The following is a 13875-nucleotide window of genomic DNA, read 5'->3' on the forward strand; positions in this document are numbered from 1 at the left end:
TAGCTATTCGGCTTTTAGATTGTGTCAATAAATAGTCAAAAACTGTACCTATATGTACCATATCTGTACCTACCATAATTAATCAAATAAAAAGGCTATAAATATCAAATCATCTTAAGATCTCAACTTGTTTTGTCACCATGAACACAACTGGCTAACAGAGTTGCAAATCACTTTGATATACAGTAAGAGATATCGGGCATTTATAATTAGTCAAATCAAGCGATCAGGATTTCATAAAAAACATGTTTTAGAATTGAATAATTACGAAATTGTTATACTAATGTAATGACAGCGTTTACTGTCAGAAAAATCTTCAGCAGCAGTTAGATCTAGCTTTTAAAGCCAGGCAGCAACATATGTTCATCAATACTTGAGTTGTATAGAAATAAGCAACATTTAAATGTCTGAGACACAATTATAATTTCACTTTGATAGTGCAGCTCCAGAACCAGAAGTGGTCAGGGTTGCACTGGGATTTAAAAAGCTTCATAGACAGGATGCCATCCAGTCATCCGAGTAGAAAGGATGATAATGCCAACATCGCTCTAAATAAAAACAACACTGTTTATGGGGAGGGTTTAATACCAAGAAACCTAAAGAGGGGTGTTCTCTCATAAAAATCCAATCGCTATGATTGAATCTCAACAACTAATGAAGTAGCCATGTGTTTTCACAGCCAGGACACTTTCTTAAGACGCTTTCTGTCCCTCTCTAGACCCCTGACTTGATCTTTAGCCAGAGAATCCGAGGCAAAGTGATCCACGCGGCAGCAGTGTGACCATCTGCTGAACAGCTAAAGAGCAGCATCAGTCCTATGTATAGGGCCCTGGGTGGCTGCTTCCCCCAGCTTCCAAGGGGAGAGCGGGAACTTGACCCTGCCCTCTCCCAACCCGACCCCACCCGTCCTCACTAACCCTCGATATCCCTCTGGATCCTGAGGGTCCGACACCTCTCAATCAAACAAAAGAGTCTGGTTTAAGCTAAAAGATTGAATGTCCACTTGCACCATCGATTGGGGGTCTCCACCTGCCCTTTAACCTTTCCCCAGTCCTCTCTTGCCTTCTTGTTTTCTTCCTCTACGTTCAATAAGCAGCCGGTGTCCCCTTACAGACAGCGACAGGTGTGTGTGTGTGTGTGTGTGTGTGTGTGTGTGTGTGTGTGTGTGTGTGTGTGTGTGTGTGTGTGTGTGTGTGTGTGTGTGTGTGTGTGTGTGTGTGTGTGTGTGTGTGTGTGTGTGTGTGTGTGTGTGTGTGTGTGTGTATCCACCAGCGGAAACCCGAGAGCCACAGATGCTCTGGCGTGCCAAATAAACTCCCACAACTCACCCGCTGCTCCCAGCAATGTGAACTTGAGAAAAGGTGAATCTGTTCAATCCCTCAGCGCTCCTATTTTCAAACGCATGCTTTGCACATGCTCAGTGAAAAATCAACAGGCAGACCTTTTCAGAAGGGGAAAATGGGGGGCAGTGGGTTAAAAACTGAAGGGGTTTAAGAAAGTACCAAGGTGTTTGGCCTCCTTGTTCACACTGCAGCGCTGTGCAGTCTGTCTGAGTTGCTCTGACTGCACTGGGGTCGTGTTTCTCATAAATGTCAGGCAGGGTGCTAAGTGCAGCTTTAGCAACGTGTTTTTACGAAAGCTTAGCTCACAACATGGAGATCAAAGTAGATACAGTGTAGATGTGTGAGGACTACAGCCTGATAATCCGTATAAAAGGCTGATGTCGGTGCCTGCATCAGAGCGTGAATGATACAAGTGAGATTTAAAATGTTAAATATGAAAAACAAGAATGTATACAGAGCGTCTATCCCAGAGTTCTGAAATAACACATATCTCTGCACTAATGAACACCTGACGATAAATAATGAAGCTGTTGTTCCAATCCAAACCCTGAGGTGTGTTACATTTTGAAACCTTGTAGAGTGGAAAAAACAAGACTGAAAAATGATTAAAAGGCAGTGACGGTGGGGGAAAAAAATAGGACTTGAAGCCACAACAAAAAACTGAGAGAGAAAGAGAGACAGAGACAGACTGGAACATTGGCTTTTTAGCAATTTGACATTTTAGTTCTGCTGTCGTGTTCTCTACCGTTAAAGATCCACGGTTAGTCGCTGCAGTCAGCCACAGTGGTTGCACCTCCAGCAACCTCCTACCTCTCAAACACACACCGGGTGACAACAAATCTCTATTTACAAGCTGGGTAATTTAGCAATACTGTCTGTCTCCATAATTGAATTTCGCTCGATAGCTCACAAGAAAGAACAAAGGGTACAAGATTGCTAACATGCAGGTCTCCCAAGCCGTTTCACCGCCAGATTCATTTCGTTTTTCCGTAATACTAAATCCATATTCATTTTGATGATAGCATTTCCTATTTTCGAATGGAAGACAGTGGACATTGAGTCTATTTGTTCCAGTTAGTCTTTTGGAAAATAGAAGGATTCAGTATATGAATAAATTCCACGGAAACATGTGACCTTTAGAGGTGTTTTTCTAGATTAAAGTCAACGACTATTTAGATGCAGTGAAGTCTACTAAAAAAGCATGACAAGCAAAAGATCAATATCCAACGATCAGGATCAGTGTTTGTAGACGTCGAAACCTTGTAAGAAAAACTGTCTTACCAGAAGTAGCTTCTAACAATTATTCTTAGTAACCTTTTTCTTTTAGTCCTACATTAAATGTCAGAGAGAACATCCTTTCACCTCAAAGGTTATACTTGTATAAATATCGCACCAGCAGCAGTTCCTTTTGGCTATCTTTCACTTCTTCTTCTGCAGAAGACAGACTCCTCTTAGTCATATCTGATTCATAAAGTGTTTAAATCAATGAGGTGTAGTCTCTTATCCAAACAGCCACTCAGCTTCAGAGTACTCGCAGGATGAAGTCAATGTGGGGCTTCATTCTTTACTTCCTCAGCATCAAACCTTTCTGTGTAAATTATAACCATAATCTTTATAAAACACTGAAATACTTAAACTGCAAATTACATTATGTGTGTTTTTTCCAAATGCAGATGAAACTGCTTGTCCCACAAGTTGTGGAGCTGCCTGACCTTAGACCAGTTTGATTTAGGTCTAGCTTTCATATTTTACCAGATTTAGTAAAAGTCGGCCAATGACATTCAAGATAAATGTCTCGATTGACAAGGACAGATTTGTCAGACAATAGTTGGACCTTAAAATGTTTCCATGGCTTTACTTTTAAAACTTATTTGTCTTCATTCTGTGCCAATGTATTTTGTTAATATCTATAATGATTGCCATAGTATTTCAAACATGTCTTGACCTCCAAGCAAAGCATCACAACAGCAGGTGATCATAGCTGTCATAAAGCACAACAAATCTTTATAAAATAAAATGTCTTCAAAGAGTAGAAATCTTTCTCGCCTCAGGATTTACACAGATGTGTCATTGCAGTTGCATTTAACATGAAGTCAACATTGTCCCACCTAGTATGAATGCAGAATGTAATATGCAACTGTGTGCAGGTCCCCAACGACATTATGGTCAAAATGAATTATGCACTTTACATTTGAGCTCTATATAGGTGGAAAAAAGTAAATACAATCCTTCAGGTTTTGTCCCGCAGTATGCTTGCCATGGACCCCAGGATTGATATGGTGTTCCTATAACAAATTGGACTTTCTTGGTTTAGTTTGTATGCATATTGCTTTGGAGAAGCTTCAAAAAATAGAGGTCTCCCCAAGCGTGGAAAGCACCTTAGCATAAGGAAGTACGGAAATAATGTTGGCCTCCGGTCAGGGACGAAGCCTCTGAAGTCCATCATCCTGCCTGATGACACAGAGCGGACGCTGGGAAGACGCAGTGGGGTGTGAAGAGGTGGACAGGATCGTGTATGTGAGGTGAGGGAGAGGAAAGCAAGTGCAGGGCAGTTGAAGTGAAACAGTCACCTGAACTTAACCCCCCTCAGCTCATCTGTTTTTACCCTCCATTCTGTCATATCTGCGAGTATCAAAGTCGATGCAAACTTTAGATTATTTGAGATTTCACACCACAAAAGACCCAGAGGACAGAGACGGGATAAGGAGAGAACTTTTTCTTTGAAATACACTTCCCAGACTTTCATTCCTGAGACAGACCGAATGGCTATGGGTCAATAAGAGGACGCGACACAAGATAAATTCAATGAGCGTTTAAGTGTTTTGCGATACATCAGCGGCGGTGTGTGACAAGGTAAACCTCCCTGCCTGCAAGGCCTGGAAATGCTTTCCAGATCCATCAAGCAACGATGTGTCATCTCTAGACTGCAGCTGTTACGGCTGGATGAACACAGCAAATAGAAAATGGTGTTTCTAAAATGTTAGTGGTCCTACTGAGAAACTAACGATGAGTGAATTATTGGAGAAGTGTCAGACAGAATCATGTTTTCCCCAAAAGTGAAACATTCTCAAATCCTGTCTTGTCAGAAAATAATTTGAACGGGATCAGTTATTCAAACATCAGATCCCCCTATTATTAGTATGAGGTGCCCTTGAGCAACTCAAAGCACCCAACTGCACCAGCAGAGCTGTTCAGTGACTCAAGGCGTTTTTCTAAAAAGAGCTTTCATGCTCAGCAAACTTGGCTTTAAATCTTTAAGCGCCTACAGTCCGAATTTATTATAGGAACAATGTGGCCAAAGGCAGTGTGAAGACAATAGGGGAATTAACTTAATGTTCAGCCGACAAACTTTTACAAATGTTTAAGCTTCTTCTCATTGCCCTCTTAAGCTTTGTTTTTAAGCTAATAGTTTAACAAAAAGGCTCTAAAAACTAGGGATTGTCACTACTGGCCACATTACTGGATCGGATATCGAGAAAAAAGCCTATTTGTTCGCCCAAACTGTCTGTCAACAACTGCCAGTGGGGCAAAGTCTACATTGAGTTATTATATGAAGATTATTGATCAGGTGGACATAGCTGGGTTTCTGAGAAATAATGACGATATGTCAAAGATTGTTGCAACCGGTTTCTGCTGCCCGTCCGTTGCCAAAAAAACATCAGAAATTGCAGGACAAACCTGAAATGTCAACTGAAATGTCGCAGAAATAGCCAAGATTATTCAAACTTTGGCAGAAAATAGTGTTTTAATCAACCAAGGCATCACGCACAGTGAGGCCGATTGAGAATAAATTATTTCAGTGGCCTTTAAATAAATAAAAAAGGTGTTAACATTCAATAACAACACTAACTGCCGTGTAAGTGTTAAATGAAAGTGACCTAAGGGAACATCAAAAAGCTATGAGGCTGGCGGTCGGCACCTTTTTCCGTCCTCTGTTGATTAATGACGGTAATTATTAGAGTTGAGAGTCCGCTCACGCTGCTGCTGCTGCTCTCTGTGATTCTACTGCTAACACCACAACACACTGCACTGTCATTCCCGCTGAGTCTGAAACAGCAATGTTAAATCAATGTTGGGTTACGATATAATATGTGATGCACACAGTACAGAAGGATATTGTTGTTGAGTAAGTGCATCAGAGACAACATTTAAAAACAAGTTGTTGATTTAGATTGTATGATTTTAGTGTATAAGAATTACCAAAAATATGGTTCCTTAACATTACAGACCAGTAGATTATTCTGCAATTCATTAGTAATTTAACACAACAATAAGTATTTTAGGTATGAACATACTGCCCGAAATATCGCAGAGCCTTGTCTCACTACTTTCATAATGTATTGGTATTTTTTTACCTTTTCAACACCAGTTCAAAATTAAAAACATAGGATAATGCAAAGATAATATGGAGTTCTTTCTGGAAATCAAAAGATAGGAAAATATGTATTGTTGTCTCTGCATGTTAAACACAACTACATGTACCACTTAGCAGCATATATACATATTAAAGAGCGCCATTGACATATTCTCCATGCAAAATAACTGGTCCACATTGATTTTGGCTGTTATAAATTGTTTAGTATTTACCCAAAAGTACTTAATCTTCTAAAGCTACTTTTCAAAACCCTTCATACATTTTTAATGCAAGTCCAAGAAGGAGCTCATCCATTATTAAATATTTAAAACGAATACTGTCATCCTAAATAATCAATTAGTCAGTGATTTACCTATACAGGGCCGCCCCGAGCACCTCATGTACACACTTGAAGGTGAGTTAGTGAGGTGAGGTCCTGCCACCTTTACATCAAGGTTGTTTAAATAATGGAGATGGCAGCAGGTAGCTTTCCTTCAGCGCTGACGACAGGGAGAGAGACCAAAGCTGCCAAAAAACAAACAGTAGCTCTGCCATCACAGCTTCCTCAATCAATGCAGAGGAAATCCTTCCCATTCAATTTACATCAATCTGAGGGAGGTTCACCTGAGGCCGCAGGACAACGCTGCCTCGGTCTCTTTCCAACTCTCATGAGGAGGCAGACTTTGCATTAACTATTGCAACATGGTAAATGCTGCATACTGGAATGACTCCAAAGGTCCATAAGGTCTATATTACGAGTCCATAGTGCTTCTTACTTTCTTTGATTCCAGGCGGAGATATCTGGGCTCAATTTCCAACAAATGGGTGTGAAATGGGTTACACGTGTGGTCCTCCCTTAGCTTACCCCGTAGACTTGATATGAAACCATCAAGGCAATGAAACCACAACAACAAACAATCCATTGATCATAAAAACCTGTTAAATCTTAAAAATAATATGAAAAATAAAACAAACTGTTTTCAGTGTCAAAGACGATAAACATCATTCGTAGAAGACACAATTGCCCCAGGTGTAAATCATCATTATCAAAGCATTAGTAGCATTGTTTGTCATTACTTCAGTGCATCTTGAACTGTGTCATGTTTCATTACATGTTGCCCACATCTGCAGAAATAAATTAAAGACATCATTTCTAAAAAACAAAGCAACAACTTTTCACCATTTCCTCTACATTGTTACAGATATGTGACTCCACTCTTTTCATATTTCGATAAACTTTTCAACCAATTACATCAGAGAAGCTCAATTAAATCCTGCCATTATCAAAACAACCATTGGAACATAAGCTAATACTCTTCAAACCTTGGTCTAAGATCCAAATCTTAAAGGTCCCATGACATGGCCATTTTTACTGATCATAATTCCATTGTTGAGGTCTACTAGAATAGATTTGAATTGTGCAATTTTACAAACTCACATTGGTTTCTCAAACAGTATCTCTGTATAGTATGTGTATTCACTCTCTGTCCTAAACGGCTTGTTGGAGCTCCTGCCCCCCCCCCTCCCTGTGAGCCCACTTTGCTCTGATTGGTCGGGACGTTGCGAGGCTCGCTGTTGGGAGGAGCGGACAGGTTTCCGTGTCGGCGATACAGCGAGAACAAGTGAAACTCATCCTGAGCACACACAAACACTCACAGCCGAAGTAAAAACAATAAGTGTGGCTTGATATTGAGTAAGAAAAAGCTTTATAGCGCTGTGAGAATGGGTCTGCGGAGAGCATTTCTCCGCGATCCCAACTCGTCTATTACCAACGTTCAGGGAGCTCTATGCAAGTCAATGGGACTCCCTGTTAGTTAGCCAAGGGGTCCTGGTGTGTGAGGGGCTCAGCGGATTGTTCCATTTGGTCCAATCCGGTCATTTGTTGTTGATTTGGGTGTTCACACGTCACAGAACCCAGGAAGCAAACAATGGAAAATGAGAAATCTCCAACGAGGCGTTCTGGGGCAGCATACTGTAGACAGGTATTTTCTGTGTTAGAGTTTTAATCGCTACAGGGTGTACTTTGAGGGTTTGTGACTCTGCAGACCGTTTACATGCATAGAAACCTTCATAACACACAAGGGGACGGGTAATAACCGGAAAAGGGACCTTTAAACCATTCAACAATTGTTCACATTTCAAAAGTCAGAAAATGTGACTCCAATCTTCTCTGGCCATATCAATGCATTATGCATTGATTGGACTTACTGTATGTGATTAACAATAATACCATCAGTTATAACTTGGTAAATAAAGGAAGAACACATGATCAAGTGATAAATAATGTACAAAGTTGCACCACATTCATTAGCTTGTAGATTTAGTGCAACATTTTCTGTGTTCCCCTTTAAAGCTCAGTAACACAGTCCATCACTTTGACATATTAAGCCTTACAAACTGCTGTATATTACAGTGTGGTTGATTTCTAAATGCTACTTTATCCCTATAAACATGGTGTTAACGAGGCCCTGGTTTTGCTGCCCCTGACTGAAGCTCTTCCCCTGGTGGGTGAGTGCCAGGCGAGAAGAGCTGTACTGTATGTGCTGTGGAAGCATCATCTTTAAAAAGGCTAAATTTAAACCCCCAGAGTCGTCGCCTTGGTATGCAGAAGGCTTCCAGAACAACATAAACTCCAAATAAGCCCTGAGGAGCAACTGGTGGAGAGCAAGCTTCGATCACCTGGTTTTAAAAAAAGGTGGAACAGCAGCTCACCTGGACAACCAAGTTCAAATGATTCAGAAAAATGAAATAAGTGTTTATTTACCTTTATTTTAAGACCATTTAGTAATAGCAACTACACCTGCAAAGCTGTCAATTCTCACACCTATGCAGTGTGATGTTAACAATTAAACAATGAGTCGTTGATGTCAAACAGAGGTAAACAAAAGCAGACGTATCATTTCTCCTTAACTAAACTTTAAAAAAAATACAATCTTAATGAGTGTTTGCTCCAAATCTGTAAGAAAAACATGCCATACTTGTTTTGATTAAGTCAGAATTTAGCTTAAAATGTTCACAAGAACTGTCTAATATTACTTCAAATATAACAATCCTGCAAATTCCAGATTAAACTGGATGTATAATGCTGGTTTGACTTTGACTTGTTAGCGCACTCAGCTAGTATTTTAGCATCATAACATTGCACAACAGCACTGCGGAAAAACTATTTTTTAAGAACTTTTGATAAACCCAAATAAGTATGTTATCCATCTCAGATGTTTTCCCTGGCTGTAACACATTTTAGCTGAAAAACATCCTTTTAAAGTGGTGAAAAACAAGCAGTATTCAGGATAGAGCGGTCTATTGGAGCTTAACCACAAAGACATTTTATAATTCCCAGATATCATGACAATCACTTGGTTATGAAATATTCACCAGCAAATGTTCTCTTGTGTCATTTCAGTGAAGAAGCAGATTCATTTCTGTTTTTGACTAGTATGTGATTGTTTAGCACAACAACTCAACCGACAAGTAACTATCCAACAAATAACACGACATTTCACGTCATTTCATTGCACTGCAATTACCAAAATCTCTGTTTTGACAACACTGCAATTAGACTCAAATTGCACGTTGTCTGATTCCTGCGTAGAGCCAATCTATTTAGTTTGAAATACAATCAAAAGCTGAACTCAGATCCTTTTCTGAAGATAACAATCAATCTAAAGTAAAAACGAAGTAATTCCAAATCCATGAGAAATAACTTTCACTGAGTTGTTCTGCCATTTATTTAAACGTTTATATATCAGCTTCAGTGTGTGTCTATGGAGGTACAGAGGGGGCTGGTGTCTCCATCTTGCAGTGGACGTGTAACATTTTCCTCAGTTTTCTTTGACAGATAAGTCCTGATCGCTGCCAGCTTTCCCAACGTCACACATCAACAGCAAGGTGAGACTGCGTCTGTCCTGAAATGTAATCACAATGTCTGGACTTCTCTCGACACATGGACTTGTGTCTCCTGTATCCAATTACAGGACACTTTGCAATTTTATTCCTTAAACACGTCATCTGCCATGACAGCTGCGCATTTTGGCACATTTGGTCTTGCAACTGTTTTCCTTTCAAAACAGAGGCTAAGACAATGCTATAATGAAGTTCAACAAAAAGCACGAAAGACTGATTTTTTTCTCCAATTAATCCTCCAATTGTAGGGCTTCCTTTGAGGGCACGTTTCTCTCACCACCAAGATCTGATAACAAGGCCTCTGTGGACCCAGGGGAACCCCCTCCCTTTCAAACTGCTGTTGCTGTCAAATAACCAGCATGCCATTGTGACAGTTGAATCTGAGAGGCATGGGTCAGCATATCACTGGCATCACAAATAGTAGGAGCTGTTAAGTGTTAGGGTCCCGCCTGCCACTAATAACCAGCCAAGCCTTTGCTGGGATTACATATTGATTAATGGCGGTGTGTGTATATCAACATCTCCAAGCCATGAGAAAGGGGCCCACTGACGTTGGGCTATCGGCCAAATGGACGTCAATGGAAAACCAAAATAAAGAGAACGTCATTTACTGATAACCAAACCAGCATGTTCTTCACATTTAATAAACCAAAAATGTACTTGTCATGAGGTAATACAGTCTGAAAACGGAAGTATAACTATATTTATGACCACCAGGTGAATGGGTTTAATGAGAGTCAATATCAAGTTGCATCCTGGGATATGTAGGCTCTATTAAATACAAGTCAAGATATCTATGTGCTGCTCAAAAGCCCAAAAACTGTATGGAGGTTTTACACTAAATTGCTGGAGTATCCCCTCACTGGAGAACAATACAACTTTATAATAATCATCATTACTGTGAATATGACAAAGTGTAAATAGGCAAATAATATAACTGCTTAAACATTATGGTAAGTTAGGAACTAGTTTTGACTGTAATGCAACTTTCATAACCATAGACACCTTAGAAGATTTTGTACATTATTACTAAATTAGCTAAAACATGCATAGCCGCCAGTATAATCCTTATTATACTAACTATTGATATTACTGAGATAGCAAAAAACAAGTTCAACTAACACAATGTAAAATCAAACTGCTATGCTATTAGAAAGTAGTGCTTTATAAAACCATGAGATCAATAGTCTTTGACTAAACTATTAAGTTTAAGGTTTCCAATTAAAACCAAAAAAGTAAACCAATTACAGCACATTTAAAGATTGACACAATGCCACACCAAGTTAAATTCAAGGAAAGGATGATAAACTAAGTGCAGTGCAGAAGTATATGGCATGAGACTAGACATCCCAGCGGAGCATGTTATGGTGCATGTGTCCTAATAACCGAGTCTTATCGCTCTCAATGCAACACTTGGGTCACAAAGCTTCATGAGGCAAGAGAAGAATACCATCTTGACAGATATTCCCACCACACCAACATACAAGCTGTCATATCGTTTACAAGGATAACTGCTGCTGTGCATAACCACATAGAGCAGAGGCAGCGTAAGCGATCTGCATCAAACAACTAAAATAGTAATCAGCAGGAGGTGTAGGAGCACAACTTATGGAACTATTCCCACCGAGGAGCAGAATACATCCATGGAAAGTGAATATTTAAGCAAAGTGTAAGTGCACAAGGCGTTCCCGACAGATCAGAAAGCGAGGAAGGGTGGGGAAATATAAAGGGGGCAGGTGTTGGGAAATGGCAAGAGAGTGTGAAGTCATTTTTGCCCTTGCACCAGCAGACAGGATGTCTCATTGAGATTCCCCTCATCGGGACTCCTGTCGACAGGTGCGCCGTGGCAACCTGCCGCAACTTCCAGGGGGAAAAAACACCATTCATGCACAAGTACAAAATAAACCACTGATGGTGCCTTTTCTTTCCAAAACTTGCACAATAATCCAACTTGGATCGGTGATTTTACTTAATTGTCCACTGATTGGCGTAAAGTGCACGCTATGAATCGGCTCAGCACGCACCCATGACATTATCTTTACTTACAGTTCTCAAGAACTGGATTTCGTCTTCACCTTCTCCGCCTTCAGCCATAGCTGTGAAGGAGCCTGCTTAGACTCTGGAAGCCACCACTGACTGCCGGCAGAAACGCGATGCTGTGCCTCTCAAGACGATATTAGCATACAGCTCATCCACAGCCATATAGGGCAGCCCGGCGGAGCCCCCTCCTCCCCCTCCTCCTCCCCTCTTCCTCCCCCTCCTCCCTCTGCCGGCAGCAGCAGTAAAGACCCGGGTAGCAGAGGACGACCCCCCGCTGGTGTGATGCTGCTGCTGATGCTCAGTGGATCAAATACTTAAAACAATATATTTTAGGTGAAACCCCTTTTGATCCAAATTGAGTCAACAGTTTCCCCTGTCTGACAATGACGAATGGTGGTCAGATGAATGGCAGCAGTGGGGCTGAATGTAAAGTTAGGACTGGTACCCAGAGGCGGAAAAAATACTCAGATATTTACTTAAGTAAAAGTAGAACAAAAACAGTGTCAAAATACGTTGTTTCTAACAAAAGTCCAGCATACAAAATCCTACTTAAGTATAAGTACAAAAGTATTGGCATTCAAATATACTTAAGGTACAAAACGTAGAAGTACTTAATGTGCGTAGTTTCCCATTGTTCAATATATATATATACTTTGCTGGATTATAATTAATAATGCATCAATGTGTTCATCGCTAAAGGTGAAGCTATTTGATTACTGCTACTGAATATGTAGAGTAGGCTAACTAACTCATTTTGCTAAACATTTATTAAAAAGTACAATATTGGCGGCCAAAATATAGATGGAAATTCTTCAGTAAAGTATAAGTAAATATTCTGCAATACTTTGCACCGCTGCTGGTACCCACAGCCCCCCCTCACCTCACCCATATATACATTCACACTTGTGTCAAAATTGTGCAGACATGTCATTTTAGTTCACAGGAATAGATCTGTTTTTACTCTCGAGAGGGAAAACACACCTCACTGCTCTCGCTTGTTAGTTTCACTGGCCAGCCTTCTGCTTAATTGTATGTCCTCTATTTTTATGCAAATGTTACTTTATCTTTACTTGTTTGCCAGCTTGCTCATTAGCTTTGCTAATTCAGGAGAGTGATAATCAGACTCAGGTGTTGTAACGATTAAGTTGGCTCAAATATCAGTTTTTTATTTCACTATAAAAGTCTAATGTAATCTGTATATCTACTGCAGCTGTGAAATCAAAGCCATGATATACAGGTGTCTCTATTGTTAAGCATTGAGCACTGTGTTGCTGAGAAACAGTGAGGTTTCTTTTGTCTACTTATTTCATTTAACTTGATAGACATGTGTGAGAGTTACAATGTATGTTAATTGGATATCAAATATATACTTGTTCTTACTTCAATGATTTATAGTCAAATTTAAAAAGAGAGTTATAGCTTTCAAGGGGACACTCACATTATTAGGATTATATAATATATATAATATATCCATATTATCTTCAGCTTAACTGAATCTACCTTAAACTTCAGTGTCTGTACAGAGCAAAACCCAGCTACCAGCAGACAGGTGTCCATATGTTCATATGCTCAGGAGAGACACCAGAATAATCTGCAGATCAGGTTTCCTGCTGAGACTTCACTGACCTCTGGTGGTCATGTAGTGAATTTACAAAGGCAACATGCAATAATAAAACTATGACGAGTTAGTAATTAAAACAGTAGACACAGAATAAACTGGAGCCACAGAATGCGTTCCCTAATGTATTTCAGGTTGATAGTTCATTCTGCTCTATAATTGCTTTTCCCTTTTGAATACATTTTTATTTTATTGCATTTTTTCAAAACGGTGCACTTTGGACTGTTGGTTGGACAAAAAAAAACACAAATTGTGTTTTTTCTGAATGTTTACACACCAAGCACTCAACCCATGAATGAGTAATAATCATCTGATTCAACCTAATGAAAAGATAGATTATTTGCATCCACAGATGGAAATTAGCTATTTGCTATAATCTGGCATATTGCATCTCTTCTCTTTGCTGAGATTAATGTTTTTGTATGCATGGTCCTTCTATAAATAAATACAATTTTTTTTTTTTAATCCTGATACAAAATAGTTTATTATATAACAAATTATAAGGATAGTAGAATGAGTAATAATAATAATATGAATAATAATAATATGGTCATCGCAGACATTTTTCTACTTTTAGAACTTTGACTTACTTTGATTACTATTCCTCCTTATATTTC

The 13875-nt window shown here is 39.6% G+C and overlaps 1 protein-coding gene across 1 annotated transcript in view; it reads right to left on the reverse strand.

Annotated features, from left to right (window-relative positions):
• ryr3 (ryanodine receptor 3) overlaps positions 1-11802 on the reverse strand; it is a gene marked incomplete at its 5' end in the record, with an annotated part of 124643 nt that extends 112841 nt beyond the window's left edge. The window contains 3 exon segments of the mRNA XM_079643761.1: positions 11647-11706; positions 11708-11772; positions 11775-11802. Coding sequence (XP_079499887.1) covers positions 11647-11706; positions 11708-11772; positions 11775-11802 — 153 coding nt within the window.
• Between the last annotated feature and the right edge of the window lie 2073 nt (positions 11803-13875).

The sequence above is a fragment of the Notothenia rossii genome (assembly GCF_949606895.1).
Source record: "Notothenia rossii genome assembly, chromosome: 8".
Classification (NCBI taxonomy): domain Eukaryota; kingdom Metazoa; phylum Chordata; class Actinopteri; order Perciformes; family Nototheniidae; genus Notothenia; species Notothenia rossii.